Genomic DNA, 23754 nt, shown 5'->3' on the forward strand with positions numbered 1-23754 from the left:
CATTCAATACTGTCACTACCAGTACCATTGAAAAGAGCAGAAACCTACAACACAATATGGCTCCTTCTTCATAAGCCCACAGCAGCTCCTTCCACCACAACTCAATTATGCAATGGAGACTGATGGTGGAGAGAATCTATCACCATGAAAGGTTTATCCACAGAACACCAAATTTGCAGGACTGAAGACACCATCCTGCTTCCACTGCTTAGGAAGGTAAAGGGGGTATTGTTACATGCTACTGCTGCTTTCAGGAACCATCTGCCACATTTAACTAGTTAAATATTCCATGAGCTGCATATTTACCATAGTCCTATTACCAAAAACATTCTACAGCCACCTTCCCTTCCCTTATATATTCTAGGTGTAAATTGTGCCTACCATCATGGTTTCTAGTTGTAGCAATTACATACACCACAGATTAGAAGTGAGGGATGATTCCAGAGAAGTGAAACAAGGTTTTAGGTTTAGATATGAAACACAAATGAATAAAAGGAAAATAATTGACATTTCCTTCTCTGTTTTGTTTCCCTTTTCTGCTCCTCCTTCCCCCAGATATTCCCTAGCTGCCCTCAAAAAGCCAAAACTGGCTACTGCAGCATGCATCCCTCCCTGCAGACACTGACCTAGTTCTCTGCCAACCCCTTCTTGGGAAATAAAAAAAAGTATTACCAGGGGATTTGTCCTGGCTAGTATAAGAAAATGTTTAGATGCTAAATAGCTCCTTCTAAAAGTCCCGTGTAGACACAGCTAGTTGTACTTTGGCACATATTAGCGGACTGAGCTGAACTTTAGCCAGCCAGGATGTCTATGTATATATCTTTCCTTGTCTACATGAGATTTTAGAACACATTCTTTTTTTAAAAAAAGAAAAGAACAATCCTAGTCAAGACAAATCCTAGAGAATCAAACAAAGTGTTTAGCTACCTTGGGGCTGTGGACTGAACTTTTATGATTCCTAGGTCATTTTCAAAAGCTGCCAAATGTATAAACTGTTCCCATTATTTACTCACAGATTAACAGTTGGTAAATTGGTCTCATGGAATCACTAAAGAATTTTCCTTATAACCATTCCCCTTGCTTTAAAAAAAGCAAAAAAAGCCCTCCATTTCCCCCCATTCCTGAATGAATGTGAGAACTTCCTGCACTCAGAACAACATGAATAGACCTGGCAGCTAGTCAGGGAGATAGTACAGGCCCATGAATGCTCTGAATTCAGCTTCTGTGTAGCTGCTAAATTAAAGGAATTCAGGAGCTTCACAAAGGCTTGGCTATTTAATGGATTCAGCCTTTTATTTTATAATATAATTAGGCAGCATACGAAAGAAAGCCTTTTCCAAGTGGCTGTGCTGAACAAGCAGATCCAGTGACTTCTCCTGACATTCTCCCTGTTTCTTGAGGTGATGTCATTATCACACTCCTGTAAATCCATTAGGGAAGAGCTAACTGCAATCTAATAAATTTGTTAGTCTCTAAGGTGCCACGGGTACTCCTTTTCTTTTTGCAATCTTAGTCACTCTTTACCTGCAAGAAGAGAGCCTTTACAAGTGATCTTTCAAGTTGTACATGCTTCTTTAGTGTCTCATTTTTTAACTCCACTCCTCTATGTACACAGGGAAACTCCCACCACATTCTCAGACAAGATACAATAGCAAAGTCAAAATGTATCTTCAATCCCCTCCCCTGAAATCCATTATTAATTTGTCTTTGGATATATACACAATAAAAAAAGATATTGTGGGCACCCAAATTGTGGCACCCTTAATATAGATTAAAGTCTGCATAATCAGAATCTATTACAACTTCAACTGCTCCTTCCTACTAGCCCCTAACCAGAAAGCCATGCAAGTTAAAAAAATGAAAACTCCCACTTCCTTAACAACAATTCAGTGACCTCACAATGCTCTACCTTTTTTCAAACACTATGGGCTTTTCTAACCCTGCTAAATCTGGCTCACAAGTCAAAGTCATGATAAATGGTATCTTTAGACCCAATATCAGAAAGGGTATTGATCTTTGTCTATCACCAGGAAGAGGTAATCCACCAATGCAAACAAAGTGACATCTGTTTCATACCTGATTTGTAGCCCTATTGACAAAGATCAAGGAAAACTGAAATAACCAGGATACTGTGAAAATTGTCTCACCACAACCTTTTCCCATCCATCTTAACCAAAAAATGGAGGCAGCAGTAAATGGCCAGATCACAAGCATCCAGCAATGGCTTCCTATGCTGCAGCCATACACTGGTTTATGTAAAGGAGCATGGCAATGTGCTTTCCTTTAAGGAGGCAATTACAACCTCCAGCAACACACTGGTCCACCAGCTTGAGCACAAGTGGTCACTAAGCACCCCCTACATCTCCAGTACCCCTGGAAAGAAAAACCTGAGGAGAAAGTGACAAGCCAAGATATTTCAAGGTTTTCCCGAACATCCAGTTATTTATACATAATCTGTCACATTAAAATCAAATTATTTTGTCCCTCCTACTCAATGCAAAGCTGCCCATTCAAAATTCAGTAGCCTGTACCCTATGCCAGCAAAAACTTTCAGCGGACACAACCTCACTTAGTGCTTTGCTTATAGCAGAAGGTTCAGCTCATCTGGAACTGCTGGATTCATTAATTTCAATCCTACATTTAAATCACAGCTTTTCATTTTCAACTACAAAGAATGAGTGGACATCAGTTTTAAGGAGGATGATTCTAAAAAAATCATGACCTCCAGCCACAAGAGATGTGGAAGTTAGCTATAAATTTCCAACTGCCTCTGTAATAGCTGCACTTCTTGCACCAAAGCCGTTTGCCGGTCAATTCCTGTTGAGAGATTTTGTATATTATTCACTCACACCTACTTTGTTTATCTAAATGAACCATAAGGCCATGTCACAACCATGTCAGGAAGTTCAAAGTGAGGTTTAGATGTAAACTGCTAACTGGAGTTGCCAAAGCCCTGCTGCTGAACTGGGGACAATAGGATGCCTTAGCTAGAGCCCTATTCAACTGCGAGCCTTACCCAACAGGGGAGTGTGCTCTGTTGCAGACTGAAGTCCATGTACTGGGTTTGAAAACCCTGAAGGAACATTTCCAAAATCTGCAAGACCAGCACTTCAGATTATCTAAAGGAGGTGTGTGTCAGACCTCCATAGAATTTACATTGCATGTACCTGAAGGAAAAGATTTCTCTCCAAGCTATAGAAACTTCAACTGATTTTTGGTGCTAATGTATTTGCAATTCTCTCATAGGGAACTACACTTTTTTCATGAACAGCACACTATTCTGAATATTCACAGTTCTCAGTGGGAGGAAAAAAAACAAAACTTAAAACAAAAAAAAAAAAAACAACAACAAGCTTTCAGTTGCAATGACTGACTAGACTGAAGTCATGTTGACATGACTTAACTCAGCAGTACAACCCCTCATGAATCAGAGAGGCAGCTCCAGATTAGAAAGGATGGGTATGTCTACACTAGAAATACAAGTCAACCTAAATTAGGTTGACTTACAGCCACCTCAGTAATTACTGAGGTAGTGCATGTCCACACTACACTCCTTGGGTCAGTGGTGCATGTCCTCACCAGAAGCGCTTCCACCAACTTAAGAGAAATGGTTGGGGAACTGAGAGCCCGGTTGCAGGGCTTCTCGCCTCCCTGTTTGGAGTGGTGGGGAAGCCACCCTGGACTTCTTGCCTCCCTGTTCCCCGCTGGAAGGAAGTCACCCAGGACTCATCGCACCGGGGAGCAGGGTCCAGCCGCCCCGGCTTCTCAATCCCCCTCCTCCCCTACCAGGATCCAGTCAGCCTTGTTAATTTCACAGCTCCAGCAGGGAGCCATAAAATTGACAAGACAGACAACTTTCCCCGAGAGGAGTCAGTCGTCCAGGCTTCCCACCCCGGCTTCCCACCAGGAACAGGATCAAGCTGTTCAGCTCTTCAAGTGAGCAGGGGGCAACTGGGCTCTAGCTGCTCACAGCTCCTGCTGTGAAATTGACAAGACAGCCAACAGCGGATGTAAGTAACAGTTTCTACACAGACCCTGTGAGCTTGTCTACACTTACCAGGATCTATGAGTGGCAATCAATGCATTGGTGGTCGATTTAGTGGGTCTAGCAAAGACCTGCTAAAATCGACTGCAGATCACTCTCCCGTCGACTCCTGTAGTCCACCGGATCCAGAAGGGTAGGGAGAATCAACGGGAGCGTCTCCCATTAACATCGTGTAGTGTGGACCCTGTGGCAAGTAGATCTAAGCTACATCAATTCGAGTTATGCTATTCACATAACTCAAATTGTGTAGCTTAGATTGAATTTCCCCTGCAGCGTAGATCAGGCCTGCATCTCCTTAACTACACTGACATAAGCCCCAAGCTTCTCCTGGAGGTGGAATTATGATGTTGGTGTAGTGAAGCACTTACTTCGGTGGCAGGAGGGCTATAGTGCGAACACTGACATAAGTAGGTTGATGTAAGCCACCTTATGTCTACCTGTGTAGCATAGACCAGCCCTATGCTTTACAGAAGGGGTGGGCACACTTTTTGGCCCAAGGGCCACTTCAGGGTCCAAAACTATATGGAGGGCCGGGCAGGCTGTGCCTCCCCAAACAGGCTGGGCCCTGCTCCCTATCCACCCCCACCCATCCAAGCCCGCCCCCCCCACTCCTTGTCCCTTGATCACCCCCTCCCCAGAACTCCACCCCAACTGCCCTTTCGGGACTCCACCCCATTCTAACCCCCCCACCCCATCCAACCACGCCCTGCTCCCTGTCCCTTGACTGCCCTATATCCAACCCCCTGGGCCCCCTTACCATGCCACTCAGAGCAGCATGTCTGGCTGCTGTGCCGCCCGGCCGGGGGCAGACACGCAGCCCCACCGCCCAGCATGAGCACTGCCCATGGGGACTGTGGGGGAGGGGCCGGGAGTGAGCCTCCCAGGCCAGGAGCTCAGGGACCAGGCAGGACGGGCCTGCGGGCAGTAGTTTGCCCATCTCTGCTTTACAGTCTTGTCCTCTACACCTCACTTCCTACAGCAAACAGCACAGGACAACCGTCTAGCCACCAGCTAATAGTCCAAACCTGTGACATTAGATATCAATTCATAGCAAAGAAAATCCTCCACATTAACAGAAGGTATTCACACATATTAGCAAGAAAAAACACCTTTGATATAATACTACAGTCTCAACCTTCATTGCAATTTAACACAGGATTATTAAGAACCAAAGACATTCAAATTTAAGGTCAATCTTAAAAACACATTTTTGATATTTTTGCTGCCAATCCAGACGTCATTAACGCCCCTGCTGTGGCAACACCAGCCTCACATCTATTTCTTTCTTACCTACTTTACAAGATGTTTCTAAGATCAAGCATTTCTGGAGAGTTTTAGGGCTTTAAATTTGAATGAGCAACACAAATGTGTACCACAGAAAGACTGATTTTGCAGCTGCCTTCATAAACTTCTCTCAGACACCAAGTGTGATGCTTTGTCAGTACTCTAATCTTTGTTCTTTTCATCCATGTGCTTTAAATCATGGTTTGAGGCTCCGCAGTTTATAGACATAGATATGCCACACTAGTGTGTCTATGTAGACACACCTCACAGTTTTCTTCACTGCCAACTACAGTTCAGGATTCTGGCCTCCAACTGAAGACTTCCAATATCTGATGTTAATTCTTGTAGAACAAATCCTCCCTGTCAGATTACAATTTAGGGCTACTGTTATGCATATCACCTTGCAGAACAAAAGGCCTAGGCATATCGGTAAGCATGCTTAAAAGAGGAAAAACCCAAGGTTCATGCTCCAAGCTCTGATATTTAACTCCCAAAGGCTTCATGGAGGACAAACCTCTTACTAGCAAGTTTAGCAAAGTTGTGCGATGAGGAAGCCTGCAAATGATCCATCATTATCACTATGGTAGATGATAAAAAACACTTGTCTCAAAATAATTGAAATATATATACACACTTATAAAGCAGGGTTAGCCAAGTTGTTCCACCAGTTAAAAGTAACACTGGCATCTTGCCAAGAGCCCAGATTGCAGCTACCTTCACCTTTAATCTGAAACTACTCAGATTATGATAGAGCATTACATACTGGGGCTACACCTCCTTGATGTATTACAGACGTGAGCCATCCCAGGTTTTGGCAGCAGGTAAAGAGAAGGGGCCTGATCCAGAAAGTCAGCTTCAGTATCATATCAACCCCAGCCAGTCAGAAAACAAAAACATGGAAGCCGCACTCGATATAATTCAGTTTCACAAATATCCCAAGATTCAAATCCTTACTTATCACAAAAGGCTATGACTGATGAATAGGGATTTTGATTGTACTGCATGCTGCAGTGCCTCTTAATGCACTGAGTAATGTACAGCAGAAAGTACATCACTCTTTATTTGAGCCAACAGAGTCACTATGCATCCTATAATAATAAGTAGTCAGCTCTACAACGACCAATCATGCTGCTAACAGGGAACCTGTGCAAACATTAAAAATCCACTTTTAATTCACATTTATAGGATTTTGAATCACAATCCTAATTCTGTAAACATATTGCTTCCTCTTTTCTATCTGATTATAATTTGCTCTATGAGAGTTTCTGTAGGGATCAGGGTAGGAGAGAGACCAAAAGAAGTGTTTACCTGTCAAAGAAGCAATATCACTATGTAAATTTCTAGTTAGGAGACTACCTCACTGACCTAATTAACCTTCAAATATTAAAACTATATGAAGTTATCATTAAATTTCAAGTGGTCTACATAAAAATCAAGTCATAATTCGTAAGAGGTTTCAATTTTTCTACTTCATTTATCTTAAAGCAAAAAAGATGTGCTGAACTGAGCATCAAGAAGCTGTTTAAACAACTTAAGTACAACAAACGTGTAGTTTTTCCTCACTAAAATAAGGAAACAGGATTGGTATTGTTTTGATTAACTGAAGTTGTAGAGATTAGAATTACTAATTTTGTTCTAGTGCTGCCTATTTTCTAATGCATTTTCAACAATTCTCCTTTGACAAGAACACCTATTAAGGTGTTCTAATGAACACCATTCAAATGAATGGACCCCCATTTATTTTAGTTATAGGTCTTGCTTACTGTCTCATTCCCTTTGGGTCAGAAGGGGATTCCTATGTTGATATAAACAGATAAAACCAGTCTGCATTAGATTACATAATATAAAAGCATCCATTATGTTTGAGATTTTATGCAAATTAGCATCTACCACTTTAGGGACAGATCCTGAAAAGAGCTGGAGATATCTACTCAGCACCTCGAGGGATCAATCCAATTATTTTAAAATAAAGTTGACAACCATTTGAATGCTTACAGAAGAGAAGAGTGGGTTAAAGGACTAAATTAATTAAATTGAATGTAAACCTGGAAACAGAAGGGGGGAGAGGGAAGGCATGACCCCCCCATTCCCTACCATCATGTACAGAGGGCCTAATACAGCTATAGGTAACCTACGAGAAGAGGTCATCTTTACCGCTTAATATCCTTTTTTAAGGACTGAACCTACCCCACTGGTCCACCAGACACGTGGTGCACATGCAGAGGGAGGAGAAAATATCTAACTCCTCAATAATGCGAGTTGTGCATGAATGGACTGGGGAAAGCAGGATGCCTCGGTTTATAGGCAAAGCATTATCTGACTCAAAAACTTTGTGCTGTAACGGAACAGAGCTCTCAGATCTTTGATGAAATACAAATTATTATCCTGCAACAACTCTATTCCATTCCACTCTTACTCAGTGGAAAAAGGTTTTTTATGCTCAAGGAACCTTGTTTTTAAAATAATATTTGTGTTATAGGAAAGAAATCTGTTATTAGTGTCTAGTGTGTAAAAGACATTCCCAAAACAAATGCATTTAAAAAGACATTTTGACCCTACAACTCTAGGCAGCTAAGTAAATGAGAATTTTGGAAAACTGTAGTGGGAAGGTGGCTGTGGGGGTAAGGATTGTTTTTGTGTGTGTTTAGATTTTGTTTTGTTTTGAGAACTATGGACAGGGATGGCATGGTATTTACCAGAGGTGTTTTTAACCAAGTAAAATCATGGTTTTACTGCCCCAGGAAAAACGAAGTTAACCATTTAAAGCATATTCTATTTTAAAAACTTATTAATGCATGCCCTATTACACTTAATTTTAGTTACATATCCAAAATGCAGTTACATAAGGCAGCAGATTCATAGATTTAGGGTTACACTAGTAAAAAGTAAAACTGGAGTGGGCATAATACTAATCTGTAATGCTGAGCCTTGGGATGTCTGAATACATTTTGGTTTGATATTTTCCTCAGGGAAGTTATATGTGTCATGATTCATTTCAGTTCTCAGTATTACTGAAACAAAAAATCTGATTATATGAAAATGACAATAATTCAGGAGTTGTAGGCTTAAAGCATTCTGCAATCAGAAGTATGCAGAGTTGCAGACTACCAGTCCAGGACCACTGATCATGCAACATTCTGTACCAGAAGACAGACTTTGACGTAGTGGATAGACCAGAGCTCCCCAAACCGTGGGGCATGCCCCCATGAGGAGTGGTGAGGAGGAAGCACCACCTAGCTCCACACCCGGCCTCACTCCCCAGCCTTGGCCCTCTTATCCCTGTCCCTCCTCCCAGATGTGCAGCCCTGCTGCCAGACCCAGCTCAGGGGCGGGAGGAATGGAGGTAGAAAGTTAAAATGTTTGGGGACCACTGGGATAGACGGAGCCTGTTTCTCAGTTTTGAATGGATGTACCCAAAGTTTGAAAAGATTCGCTATGTGCTGGCTGAATTTGCTAGACACCAATGCAATTATTTTTTCCCAGTTTCCCAGTGTAAACTGGGTTTAAGATGGTATTTCCCAGCACCATGTCCTAAACTAGTTCTTCCCCAGAAAATTGTCAACCCTAACCATAGATCTGATCCAAAGGCCATGGAAGTCAATCAAAATACTCCCACTGACTTTGGGCTATTCTCGCCAAGGGAATACAAGTTACAGGACCGAATTTACCTTTGACAACTCCTCGATGGAGTTTCACACACTTAAGCCAGAGGTCTACTTCATGCATAAATTCACACATTTTGTCCATCTAGAAAGACAAGTGTACACATATACACCATACTATTTTAAATCTAGTTTTTACCCTAAAAACCAAGTCTAAACGCAATTAAAAAGAATTCTATTTTTGAATATTCGTTTGAAAGTTTTACTTATTGCGTAAAAAACTGTCAATTGTCACACTAAGAAATGCTTGGTCTCATTTGGGAATGAATAATTTTCAGCAATCAAGCCATGGCCACAAAAGCCAATTGGGAGAAATTCTAGTTTCCTAGCAATAGAAAACCTACAGGATAGGCGTGCTGTACTGTCAAATTCAACAATTCCCCACCCCAGGCAATTTTTACTTAAAGACTAAAACAAATGTTGATTTTAGAAACAGATTTGTTTATTTTTAAATGCAAATTGAATAATATATTAAATAGCAATATTTTGAAAAAATGAGGGAGAGTAAGACACTTTGCTTCATTCACATTCTTCCATTTATATCATCGGCAGCCATGCCACTTACAGTTGTGAAGACAACATCGCCAGGTCTAGTTATCACTTGAACGGGATATTTTCAAATAAAATCCAGGTTGTGGCAAAAGTGGCACTGACAATTCAGTGGTTTTGAGTCAATGACCATGCATGGCTTTTTTGAGGAAGGGGCACAGGGTGCCATTACAGTTACTATCTTACAGCTAAGACTTAACAGCGGATCACAGCTATTGTTATTTTTCAAAATAGGTGTGTTAGCATGGGTACTACAGAAAATGACAGTTTGACAGTAGTCTGCCTACCTAAATTCCCCCTAGAATATCAACCGGACACAATATTGTTATTCATTTCCAGCCCACAAATGTTGCTTTGTGCAATTAAGACAGATGTCACATTCCAGCAGCAATTGATGCTGTTCCTTGTATGCATGTATAACATGCGTTGTGGTAAAATATATTTAACTAACATTATGCAACACAATAAAAACTGAAACTGTGGTTTACATAGCCTAACACCTTCAACTTGAATGGTTAACTACAGTTGTCCATGTGGGTTTAGTTCTAGCCACACTAGGGGGAGGGGAGAGAGGGAGCGGGCAACTCATTAGGTTTTTACATGGATTTATTTTTGGAGGGCGAGTCCCATGTTGCACAATGTATTTGAAGCCCAAGAGCATAAAGCACTAAAAAATATTTCAAACTGAACAAGCAAATGTTAATACTGCAGCAACCATTAGAATAAACTGATTGCCCCCAAAGTTTCTGAAGGCCAAAATTTTTTTTTTTTTTAAACAGAGTTCAAATATATTCATTATGGAGGGTTGTTTGGTTTTTTTTTTAAAATGAAATATATTAATAGTCAGTTGGGTCTTGGAAGTGGGTCATGTTTCTCTCATACAATTAGCACAGTTTCAGCTTCCTGGTGGTGGTGGGTTGTTTTTTTTTTAAAATAACTGCCAAATAAGTTATCCAAAAATCAACCTTTAAAAGATGTGCGCATGGAGGAAGGTTCCACCAGTCTGCTCATCAAAGGGCTGATTCAATTCCCACAGGAACTGAAACAGGTCCTAAGTGCCAAAATCTGTTCCCATTTGAACCAAAGAAGTTTTTGCCATGGACTCTAATGGCACAGAGCATCCAGCTCCTAATTCAACACAAGAGTTGTTTAGATTCAGGTGCACAATGTGCATTTTTGGCCCAGAAGTTGTGTTTTTTTTTAAATTAAAAACACCCAAGAATAAATGAGCCAGACAACCAATAAAAAACTCAATCTACAAAAGTGTAATGGACTATAAAACAAAAACTTCTTTCCATTGATTTTCACTGTCTAAAACAAGAAAAAGGAAATAAACAGTCAAGCACAGGCACTAGTACTGGATTTTTAAAATTCTCTTAATAAAAAAAATAATATCTTGTCAATCAATTTCTTCAAATTGTCTGTCCTTTAAAATCAAAGGAAGTGCAAAAATGAGAACTTGATTTGAAGGTAATCAGAGGTGAAACTATACTTCAAAATTAAACAATTTAATACAAACTGGAAGTTTTCTTTTGGATTTCCAACATTTACAAGAATTTGTTAAGAAAGTAGAAGACAGTGTCTACATTTTCCAGAAATAAGTCATTTTAAGACAACTCCACAGTAGCATTCACTACAGTTGTATTATATAATTATGTCTTTAAAAAAAGAAACTTCCTTTACATTGTCTCATTAGATCAATAAAGCAGTAAATACTTCTCAGTCAATAAAAGCCAGTTGCTAATATTGTTTTGTGTAAGGACTTTCATTTCCTTTTGCCCCATTGCTATTGCCTTTATGAGGCTGTGTTCTCCTATGACAGACTGCATGGGCCTTCTAATATTTTAATGGAACAGAGTTTTTAGGTACATCAATGATACCATCATCAAGAGGGAGTTTATGCACAGAACTCCAAAAGTGAGAGCTTTTGGGGATTTGGAGAAGGGCGAGTCAGAATATCAGATATTTAAATGTAAGAAAGCTTGAAGAAACATGGAGAAAAAAAAAATATGTTCTATACTGCATCAGCAGTGAAATTCAGCACTTAAACATTCTAATTTAAGTACTAAATATTTTCAGAATATAGCAGTATTTAAAATTTACTTAATATTGGGATATTTATATTTGAACTTCTTCATATGCACTTATAAATATGTAAACTAGACAAGTATGCATCAGAATTTGTGAGCTGTAAACACTATGGAACTTGCAGCTGTTGCGTATCAATTCAAGCTACAACAGCATTCCATTGTTATCAGTGTGGCGGCTCCTCCTCCACTATTTGAAAGGCCTGCATGTTCTGTAGCCCCCAGCTTCACAACACCAACTGAGTCTTGCATGAGTAATGCATCCGATGAAGTGAGCTGTAGCTCACGAAAGCTTATGCTCAAATAAATTTGTTAGTCTCTAAGGTGCCACAAGTACTCCTTTTCTTTTTGCGAATACAGACTAACACGGCTGCTACTCTGAAATGAGTCTTCACATCAACTGAACTGCTGCAAACTAACAGTGATTCAAACGTTTTAACTTGCTGACAAGGAAACAAATGCAACTTCAGAGGTGGACATTTAGTCACCTTAGCATACCAAGGTTAAATGTTTCAGATTCAAACAAGATTAATGGGGTCTGGTATCACTGAGTTGTGAAGATTTACCAATGTTTTCCCCTACTGCACGATACAGAAATATGTCCCTTACTCACAAGGATAAAATGCCTGGAAACTGCACAGAGACTATTTTAAAACATCATAATGGAGGCTCAAACTAAATGTATATCCCAAATACATAAACGAAGCAAGAGAACCAAAATGCCACTGCAGTTAAAAAAAGAGTAGAAGAGGCAGTCGGACACAAAAAGGCACTCTTTAAACATGGAAAGTCAAATCCTAGTGACAGAAACAGAAAGGGGCATATATATTTATTTGACTTGCCACAATTTAAGAAGGCAGACCAAGAACAAATCTGGAGAGCAATTAGCTAAGGGAGGGGAAGGAAAAAAAAAAGTACGTACATCAAAGCAGGAAGCTTATCAATCAGTGGGGCTAATCGATGATCAAGGTACGAAAGAAGCGCTCAAGGAAGATACAGCTGTTGCAGAGAAGCTAAATGAATTCTTTGAATCAGTCTTCACTGCAGAGGACAGACGAAATCCCCACACCAGAGTCATTCTTGTTAGGTGACAGATCTGAGTAACTGTCCCAGATTGAGGTGTCAATAGAGGGGGTTTTGGAAGAAACTCAAATTAAACAATAAGACCAGGACCAGATGGTATTGACCCAAGAATTCTGAAGGAATTCAAATATGAAATTGCGAGCTACTAATGGCAGTATGTAACTTATCACTTAAATTGTACAAAGTGATTGGAGGGTGACTAATGTAGCACCAATTAAAAAAAAGCTCCAGAGGTGATCGCGGAAAATATCAATACCAGGCAAACTAGTTGAAACTACATAAACAACAAAATCAGACCCAGATCAAGACAATACTGGGAAGAGTCAATGCAGCTTTTGTAAATGGAAATCATGCCTTGCCAATCTATCAGAATTCTTTGAGGAAATCAACAGCCATATAACAATTTGCAAGTGATACAAAATTACTCAAGATAGTTAAGTCAAAAGCTGGCTGTGAAGAGTTAAAAGATCTCACAAAACTGGGTGATCTGAGCAAGAAAATGGCAGATGAAATTCAATGTTGATAAGTGCAAAGTAATGCACATCTAAAAACAATCCCAATTATACATACAATAATGACGGAGTCTAAATCAGCTTTTACCTCCCAAGGAAGATCTTGGGGTTTTCAGAGAACTTTCCATGATGACATTACCCAATATGCTGTGGCAGTCCCACCCAAAAAAACAACTCAGTAACAGATAATAAGACAGAAAATATCATAATGCCTCTACATAAATCCATGGTATACCCACGCCCTGAATACTGCGTGCAGTTCTGGCCACCCCACCTCAATAAAAAGAGATATATTAAAATTGGAAAAAAGTACAGAGAAACAAAAAAGTGATTATAGGTATGGAACAACTTCGGTATGAGGAGAGATGAAAAAGACGGACTGCTCATTTTAGAAAAGAGGCGACTAAGGGAAGGATATGATAGAAGTTTATAAATCATGAATGGTGTGGAGAAAGTGTTATTTACCCTTTCACAGAAAACAAGAACTGGGGATCACTCAATGAAATTAATAGGCAGTAGGTTTAAAGCAAACAAAAGGAAGTACTTCTTCACACAATGCACAGTCAACCTGTGGAACTCGTTGCAAGGGCATGCTGTGAAGACCAAAGGCATAACTGGGCTCATAAAGAATCAGATGAGTTCATGGAGCAAAGGTCCATCGATGGCTATTAGCCAAGTTAGTCAGGGACACAACCCCATGTTCTAGATGTCCCTAAACCTCCAACTGTCAGATGCATCTGGCACTGGCCACCATCAGAGATCTGGATGCTGAGCTAAATGGATCATTGGTCTGATGCACTATTGACATTCCTATGTAAGTGATCAGGGTACACACAATTTACATCAAACTAGAAACAGGAAGGAAGGAAATATGTAGGAAGTTTCAGGCTAAAAACTGTTCTTTAAAGTGTTTGGTCATACAGTTATGCTTAAATTAACACACCGACGTCACTTCTCAATGACGTCTTTGGGAAAAGTGGGTTGTATTACATTAAATAGAATAATGGAGTTGAAAACAAAAACAATGATTCAAAGACAGAGAGAAACCTTAATAGTACAGTTCTAGTTTTATGCTTATGTGCCATGTTTGGTGAACTCAATTTAAGACCACTAATAGTCCTTGAGGAAAAAAGGTGCCAATATTTTGCTACAGTTGTATTAAGTTATTCATTCTCTCTTTAGCACAAAGTGGTACAACTTCAAAATCATGACTTCCACACTACACTTAAAATATACATAAAAGTCTAGCCAATTGCACATGTGCCACACTCTAGAAAACCCATGTGTCACATAACATTAAGTGTCTAAAACCTGTTCCTGCCCACATAGTAACATTAAAATTTCCAGCTTCAATAACTGACTATTTTTAATCCAATTAGATCATTCCAGTTGACTAATGTCTTAATCGTCCCCAAATTGACACAAGGATGGAAGACCGACATATTTTACTTCAAAATAAAGTTTGATATAAAGCTGAACATATTTTTCTCAACACTTTCTGAAAGGTCATATGGGCAAGAAACATTTCTCAAATAAGATCTGACAACCATGTCTGAAATGAAAGTTCTTTATTATAACTAGCATTTCTCAATATTCTGCCTATAGGCAATCTTACTGAAAAGCGGTATTTGATGACTCCAGCAGCATGGAAGCCTCATGACTCACTCTGAGTTTCAGGGTCAAAAGTAATGCCACATTTCAGCAAGTGCCAAAAAGAAGCCCCAAAATGCTAGTCACAAAATACAAGTTTTCAGAAATCATTTCAGAGAACACATTGTTTAAAGTGCGCAGATTCAGAGTTCAGCATGAATAAGTTAAGGAAACCCTTTTAAGCTTTCTTTTGACCTAAAAACTCAAAGTGATTAATCCTACGATGATCTGTTCATTTTAAAATTATTCGTACTAGCAGCACATTTTTGCCTGCATTGAAAATTTAAGAAGTCAAGGCCACCTGGAGAATGTTTCACAAGATTTTTTTTTTTGGTAAACAGAGCAGTAAGGGACAGTATACTTGGTGTTCAAAAAGCATGTTGGATCAAAGCCACTCGTACGGTTTAAGGAATAATTTAGTAACTCTGATCTAATCGGTCTCAACTATAATATCATGAGTATAATTGCACTATGGATTATTACTGAGTTCCATAATCCAGTAAAATAATACCTCAGCAGAAAGCTATTTAACCACATCCTTTAAAATTAAGATTTAATATTTTGGACTTTGAGGAAAGTCTGTTAAAAATAGATTCCCACCGAGCACGACGTTATTGTGCATGACTAGTCACTTAAGGCCCGATTCTGCTCACAGTGAAATCAATGGGAATAGGATCAGGTCCTTAAGGCCCAAAAGATGCGTTTCACTTTAACAACAGAGTCATACTGTAACTTTAAATGTTACAGAGCTTAAACACCTCCATGATCTTAAAAATAAGGGAGGAGCAGGGAGATGGAGAAATACTGGAAATGTGCAAGCCACATTTTGAAGTGAGCTAAGATAAACATGCTTCCTCCTAATTACATGTAGAATATAGAACTTTACCATAAAAATGTCAAGAGACAAGTTTCTGCATTTTGTTCGCTTGGGTTTTTTTAAAAGCTGCTATTCCACACAGAGAAACGTACTTAAAATATAAGATGCTGGTAGAGTGCTACATATGAGTGTTGCAACATCCACTTAAAGTGTTAAATATTTTTATTAAAGGGAGAAAATTTATTAAATTTTTCTTCAATTTTTTCCAGTTTCATTTTGCAAAGGAGGAGGGGGAGAGGTTTTTGTTTTTTTTTTTTTTTTAGGTAACAGGTTCTGTCATGTTCTAAAGTTAGTGGGATCACTAAGATCTGGACGCTAATATCAATACCTTACTGGACATTACACTTGTAAGTTTCAGATTAGTAACCATGCCCTTTATTACTCATGTTCAACTTGCATAGGCATGCTTCTGGTAATGCACTATTTTAGTATATCAGGGAAGCAAAGAAAAAAGCGACCAGAGAAAGAGTACACCAATTCCTACTGTATCTTCAGGAAATTGTGGACATACATAGCAAGCAACACCTCCATCCATTGGTGCACCACCCAAAAGAAGGATGGCCAGGGAGAACAAGGGATGCACTGTTTTAGAGCAGCCCTCTGAACCCTCCACCATCAGGGTCTTTATGAGTCACCATTTGTAACCACACTACTTATCCCAGGCAGAAATATCTGATGTGAGGGGCATCTGCTCCTTCCACCCCTCTTAGGTGAAACTCTCCACTAGAATATAGGGGACCAGATTGGCATACTGAAGAATTCAACACTTCCCTATGCCAATTTTTGTTAATGCTGTCCTGTGCGTTTATTTTATGTATTGTTGTAGCTGTGTTGGTCCCAGGATATTAGAGATGCAAGGTGGGTGAGGTAATCTCTCTTAGTGGATCAGAAGAGCTGTGTGTAAGCCTGAAAGCGTGTGTCTCTCACCAACAGAAGTTGGCCCAACAAAAGATATTACCTCACCCATCTCGTTTCTCTGTGCATTTATTGTCTGTTCATCACTATTGCTTACTGTTACACCCGTTTGCCTGAGAAATAGGGTATGAAAGGTAGATAGAATTTAATTAAGTAGCCAAAACTGCTACATGAAGTTGGTATGATTAAATGTTGTCCATTATTTTTAATCACTAGTTTTGGATGGCATAGATTACCAATTAATGTGGCCATTCTATTACAGACACCTTATTATAGGGGTTTCATAATTTGGTTATTAAAACAGGTCATCCTGAGAAATATGAATCTAAAACAGAGTGAAAGGTTCTTGTTTAAAAGTGCTTGAGAATAGTATGCAAAGCAGTATTTGAGATTGTGTAACTCAAATTTAAATTTGCTTTAATCCACTACATACTCCATCGTATGAACTTATCCTGCTAAGTTGTGTTTTAAAGCCAGGAAATTCCATTTTTACAAGCTATTAAGTTTTCTATCAAGTGGATAAAATCACAAAGATTATTCCATGCCTAAATAATTATTTACAGGTTCAGAACTTTGGCATTTTATTGATCTTTTTAAATTAAAATAGTCATACATTAACATTAAAATATGTAAGTGAGTGTGAGCAAGACTGTAAAAGGCTCATGTTTTTTAAATTTTATTTTATTTTATTTAAATAAAGTGCAGTTTGTGAAGCATACAGAAGTGCAAACAGAGTTGCTACCCCATTTGGGATCAAATTTAACTGCGGGAATGGAAATAATGAGTTTAGAAAAAAGAAACTTTCCTTTCAGCAATACCTGCTTAATTCCACCCTTACTGCATAATGAAGACATTAACTGTACAACCACCTGAAACAATTTTAAATTTCTTTCTGATCCCAAGGTATCCATCCCACCCCAAACCAACGCCTGCACTGAGCAATATTCTAGTTGCAGTGAAGATACTGCTACAGTGCGTACTAGAAACCTAAGGGAAGCATCAGAAAGGAGAGAGGTAAATAGTGGTGTCTGCCAGGGGTCTGTTCTGGGCCCAGTCCCATTCAACATATTCATAAATGATCAGGAAAAAGGGGTAAACAGTGAGGTGGCAAAATTTGCAGATAACTATCTTTAGTAATTTTGTAAGACCCAGGCAGACCACAAAGAGCTACAAAAGGATCTCTCAAAACTGGGTGACTGGGCAACAAAATGACAGATGAAATTCAATGTTGATAAATGCAAAGTAATGCACATTGGAAAGCATAATTCCAACTATACTTATCAAATTATGGGGTCAAAATTAGCTGTTACCACTCAAGACAGACAGGTTTCAGAGGAGCAGCCGTGTTAGTCTGTAATCGCAAAAAGAAAAAGGAGTACTTGTGGCACCTTAGAGACCAATAAATTTGTTCGTCTCCAAGGTGCCACAAGTACTCCTTCACTCAAGAAAGAGATCTTGGAGCCATTGTGGATAGTTCTCTGAAAACATCCACTCAACATGCAGCGGCAATCACAAATGCAAGCAGAATGCTGGGAACAATTAAGAAAGGGATAAATAATAGGACAGAAAATATGTTGCCTGTATATAAATCCATGGTATGCCCACATCTTGAATACTGTGTGCGGATGTGGTCGCCCCATCTCAAAAAAAGATATATTGGAATTGGAAAAGGTTCAGAAAAGGGCAACAAAAACTATTACAGGTGTGGAAGAGCTTTCCGACAAGGAGAGATTAATAAGGCTGGGACTTTTCATCTTGGAAAAAGAGATGACTAAAGGGGAATAAGATAGAGGTCTATAAAATGACTAGAATGGAGAAAGTAAATGAGGACATGTTATTTACTCCTTCTCATAACACAAAAACTAGGGGTCACCAAATGAAGTTAATAGGCAGCAGGTTTAAAATAAACAAAAGGAAATATTTCTTCACACAATGCACAGTCAACCTGTGGAACTCCTTGTCACAGGATGTTGTGAAGGCCAAGACCATAACAGGGTTCAAAAAAGAACTAGATAAATTCATGAAAGATAGCCATTGATGAATCTATTAGCCAGTAATTGTATCCCTAGCCTCTGTTTGCCAGAAGCTGGAAATGAGTGACAGGGGATGGATCAATTGATGATTACTTGTTCTGTTCATTCCCTCTGGGGCACCCGACAGTGGCCACTGTCAGAAGACAGGATACTGGGCTAGATGGACCTTTGGTCTGACCCAGTAGGGCCATTCTTGTGTTCTTAAGCATCAGACCACCTGAAAAGGGAGGGGGAGTTGATCTAGTGCATTACTGTTGAACACTTTGGAAAAAAAAAAGTCTATTTTGCATTTATTGGAGTACACAAGAACTGCTGCCTAAGTACTGTAGCTTTAAGTAGTACACAACAGAAAGCAAGTTTCATGGTCCAGTCAGGTCCAACAGCAGCAATGCCTACATGCTGTGTCTGTCATTTTCTATTAAATGTCTAATAGTACCAACTTGTAAAATACAAGACATACACATTGAAATAAACTCACTTATTGCATGTGACCACATATTCAAATACATGGCAGGTATTTGAATGTTCAAGAGTTCTTCTCTCCCCTCATTTTTAAAGTGATGGCAAAGAAATTAAATGCAAACTATTTATGCAACTATATGGTTGACATTTTACATTAAGTTAGTAACTCAATTGGCACTGCATATTTTAAAGCAGATATCACAAATACAAAATAGTGCATATTTACAGTGCAAAAATTAAAACAAGTGAGTTCCCAAGTTCTGCTCGGTAAGCCACACAGCAAAGTTTCATTAAAAATTTAATTTATGTGGTAAGGTTTTGATACATATATCCTTAAAGGTTACTTTGTGTATATACACACTTCCATGGTTACTGTCTTATTCTTTTAATACAGACAGGACTGTTCTGTATAAACTGCTCAAACATTAGCAGTTGCTTTTAACAAAGTTTTTTTAAAATGTACATACAGCATTTAGCTTTCAGCAATATGCACTTTTATCAACTCACAGGAACTACTGATGCTGCCTGTACAATTACAAGCCTAAAGTGGTTGACTTTTGAAGATCCATCTTTAGGACATATCTCTATGCAGCCCTGCCCTCAGCTTCATGTTTTAACAAGAAACAGTTGAAAGCCGTGTAGAATATACTGCTAAGCTATTTGTATGATGCAAAGTAATATTTAATACTTATTTTGCCTTTTCAGCCTAACAAAGAGTTGTGGAAGACAGAAGTAACACAAGATACCAAAATTTCTGATGTAACCCTAAATGCAGATGCTAAATTTCACTTAGGAGGAGGAAAACTCTTCAACATTACAGTACAACCTTCATGACCCAAACAGCATCAGACATACTGAATATGATCAGATAATGTGAGTTTTGGATAACAGGGACTTATGCTAAAGTTGACGGATAGGTTTTCATGACAGTCTAGCCACATAAATGATAACAGAACATCAATCAGGTTTTTTGGTGGGGTGGGGTTCCCAGGCTGTGGAATTTGGTACAGCAAATAAATGGGAGGGAAGAAAATGATTGCAAGCTTTTCAGAACAGACACACACCATGTTTTTGTAAAGCATCTGGCACTTTGGGAGCCCTATATAATTACAAATACACTGTAATAAATATAGGCTACTCAGCATGTCTCTGGTGCAACTGTAACAAACAGTCCACAGGTTGATGCATGCAGTTTTTAAAGCAACTCCCCTGGTACTCAGCTGGGGCTGTCTAGTTACTCAAAAGGTTAGTAAAAAGAAAAGGAGTACTTGTGGCACCTTGGAGACTAACAAATTTATTAGAGCACAAGCTTGCGTGAGCTAGAGCTCACTTCATCGGATGCATTTGGTGGGTTTTTTTCCACCAAATGCATCCGATGAAGTGAGCTGTAGCTCACGAAAGCTTGTGCTCTAATAAATTTGTTAGTCTCCAAGGTGCCACAAGTCCTCCTTTTCTTTTTGCGAATACAGACTAACAGGGCTGCTACTCGGAAACCTGTCAAAGGTTAGTGTCCGTCTCTCTCTTAGGCAGAGCTGTCCCCGCGCCCAGCCAGCCCTCTTACACGCACACCCCTTTACTCACCTGCATAGAAGCGGATGAGGCAGCCGGTCTCGGAGTCCATGCCCTCCTCCTGCACCCTCCACAGGTCCCGGAAGCCCAGCTGGGAGAGGTAGTCGTTCTGGATCTGCAGGGGTTTCTCGTGTGCCTCCAGCCGGCGGCTGGTCTCCCCGTGGAACTGCACGTACAAGGCCGAGGGCAGGGGAGACGAGGCGCCCGCCTCTCCTGCCAAGTGAGACACCTTGGAGCCGGCAGGGGCTGCTGCCGCCGCCACCCCGACCCCGGGGGGCTCTTCTCCCGCACGCCCTGTCCACGGAGGGGGGTGCACCGAGGGCAACTCACCCGGCCGGTGATGGCTCCTGCCCGGCCCCACACCTGCCCCTGCCCCCACTGGCGCAGCAGCCTCCACCTCCAGCTCCTCGGAGGACGACGAGCCGCCGCTGCTGTAGGGGTCCAGGCGGTCGGAGACGCTCTCAGCGCTGGGGCTGAGGCTGAAGCTCTCGGTGTCGGAGCCGGCCAGGCCCAGCTCGCCCAGGAGGGAGGGGCAGGATAGCGGCGGCCCAGCCAGGTAGAGCTCGGCGGGCGGCGGCGCCCTGGGACTGAAGTCGGAGGACAAGGGACTCGGCCGGGGATCGGCCCAGCTGCTCTCCCCGGCGCTGCCCCTCAGAGCCAGGCGGCCGGGTCGGGCCGCCTCCGCGTTGGCCCCCGGCGGTTGCCGGGCCAGCTCGTGCCCGGTCCCCCGGCGGCTTCTCGGCCTCTCATCGTGCTCCGGCCGCTGCTGCCGGGCAGGAGGGGGAGCGGGCGGCGTCAGGCTGCCCAGGTCTGCTACAGCCGCGGCGCCGGGGAGCGTCTCCCCCGGAAATGCTGCCACCTCCTGCTGGGGCTGCGCTCTCGCCTTACCCAGCACCCGGACCACACCGGCGCCCCCCCGGTGGCCAAGCTGCAGCAGCCGGGCCGCCACCTCGGCCGCCGTGGTCTCCAGCGTACAGAGCACCGGGCGAAGGTAGGACATGTGGCGCTCGTAAACATGGACGCAGCCCCGCCGCAGGTCCCGCCGCACCCAGTCCCGCTCCGGGGGCTGCAGCGGCTGCAGCTGCCGGGGCGGCTTCAGCAGCAGCGCTTTCCTGTCCAGGCTGCGGGTGCCCAGCGAGGCAGGGGCAGCCGGGGAAGAGGAGGCGGCGGCGGATAGATTCCTCTTGAGCCTCCCTCTCCTCAGCAGCAGGGAGTTGGCGCTGCTGCCCCGGCTCGGAGCAGCCTGAGTCCCGTTGGCTACCAGCGCAGCGTGGGGAGCGAAGCCTCCAGCGGCCCCTCGTCTCCTCCGCGGCCCCCCGGCGGCTTTGCCTTCTAGTGGCCCGGCCTCGGCGCCGCCGGGCGGCTCCACGCTGCTCTCTGTGCCCGGCGCTGCCCGGCTCCTCTCGCCCGGGGAGCTGCCCTGCTGCTCCGCGCTGCTGCTCCGCGCTGTCGCCGGGGCTTCTCTCGCTCGCTGCTGCGCGGGCTCCATTGCCCGGGGGCTGGGGATGCCGCCGCCTCCTCCCCGGGGCAGCGCCGCTCAGAGCCCGGAGGGGGCGGGGAAACAGAACGGAGAGAGGCGCCGCGTTCCAGAGGCGGATTATGTGGCAATGGGGAACATTCCGTCGGTCGGTCTCTCCGCGCGTTCGGCTCAACCGCGCTCCACAGCTGTCGCGAGCGCCATTAGGGACAGAGAGAGGAGCCGCCTTCCCGCCTCCCGCGCCGGAGCCTCATGAATATTAAGCAACCCCAACCTTCCATTTACAGTGGCATCCAGGGAGGAGCGAAGGGGGTGGGCTCATGCATACTCGTCCCAGGTTGACGCCATCCCTAGCGCGGTGGGGTGGAGCGCCGATGAGAAACTCAAGGTGACGGCAGGGGGCGAGCGAGGCATCCTGGGAAATGGAGTCCGCGGTCGGCCCCCGTAGGGCACACCTCCCCCCCACACACACACACACGAACTACAAGTCCCAGCAGCCCCTGCCCCCTTCTCTCTCCAACAGGAGCGAAGTTCCCGCCCTCTTGTCCCCACGGCGCGCCCGCCTGCCCGCACGTGATCCTATGACTGCCCCAGGGCGGGGGGCCCTTTCAGAAATGCCTCACCTGCGGCTGCACAAACCGGGGTGGCTTTGCCTGCAGTCTCGTGTTAGCCGCTGCTCCCCCCAGCGCTCTGCACGCTCCCAGCCCGGGCGGGTTCCCCCCCCGCAGCTGGCCCCAGGCACATTTGCCTTCGCCAGTGCGTTGCTCAACTCCCCAGCGTGCTTAAGTCCAGCCTGGCGTTTTCCACAGTTATTGATGATAGCAGCATTCAGCGGCCTGGTTAGGATAGTGGGCATGGTCTGCCTTCCCTTTTAATCATTAAAACCGATTGGGAAACCTCTCTTCCCGCTTCTGCCGGATCATAAATGTATTGAACACAAATTCATTTATTCTCAGATACTGCCATGAAGTGTAAGAAACTGAATAAAGAATAGACTAGCTAGAACGCCCAGGGGACGTCACTTAACTTTGAGGCAGTGCCATTCACTACCCCTCTTCACATGGCTTAATTAGTATTAAAATCTATACTAGGACTTTGCCTTTTACCCAATGATTCTATTTTAGCCAGCGCTTTCTCAAAAATAAATCCAGCTGTTCCAGGGAACCTGTATGCAGCTTCTTTCACTAGTTTAATACTGAGTGAAGGCAACAGTGTTTGAAAGTAATTACCAGCTGATAGCTTCTTAAGGGCCTATGTAAAACAATCTCACACGTCCATTTACCTTATCCACATAATTTTTAAAAATCTGAAACATCAACCTTATTCGCTGTTTCAGTAAAGAGGCCAACAAATTAAGAAGAGTCAGAGCTAGCTTCATCTATAGAGGATGATCTCTTCAGATTAGAACCAGGATGGAAAAACTCATACAATTGCGAAAAAACTTGTACAGCTGATGCATGAGAGATACTTACCACCTTAATTCTCCTCTTAGCAGGCTTTTTTTTTTATTGGAATGGGAAATGTAGATAGGGATTAACTGCTGCTATAC

At 42.3% G+C, this 23754-nt stretch overlaps 1 protein-coding gene across 1 annotated transcript in view; it reads right to left on the reverse strand.

Annotated features, from left to right (window-relative positions):
• The window catches only part of PHLPP1 (PH domain and leucine rich repeat protein phosphatase 1), a 209388-nt gene extending 186828 nt beyond the window's left edge, over positions 1-22560 (reverse strand). Inside the window, exon 1 of the mRNA XM_038391613.2 lies at positions 20741-22560. Coding sequence (XP_038247541.1) covers positions 20741-22217 — 1477 coding nt within the window. The 5' untranslated portion in view covers positions 22218-22560. The remainder of the gene's footprint in view (positions 1-20740) is intronic.
• Positions 22561-23754: the final 1194 nt, after the last annotated feature.

This window comes from Dermochelys coriacea, chromosome 2 (genome assembly GCF_009764565.3).
Source record: "Dermochelys coriacea isolate rDerCor1 chromosome 2, rDerCor1.pri.v4, whole genome shotgun sequence".
NCBI lineage: Eukaryota > Metazoa > Chordata > Testudines > Dermochelyidae > Dermochelys > Dermochelys coriacea.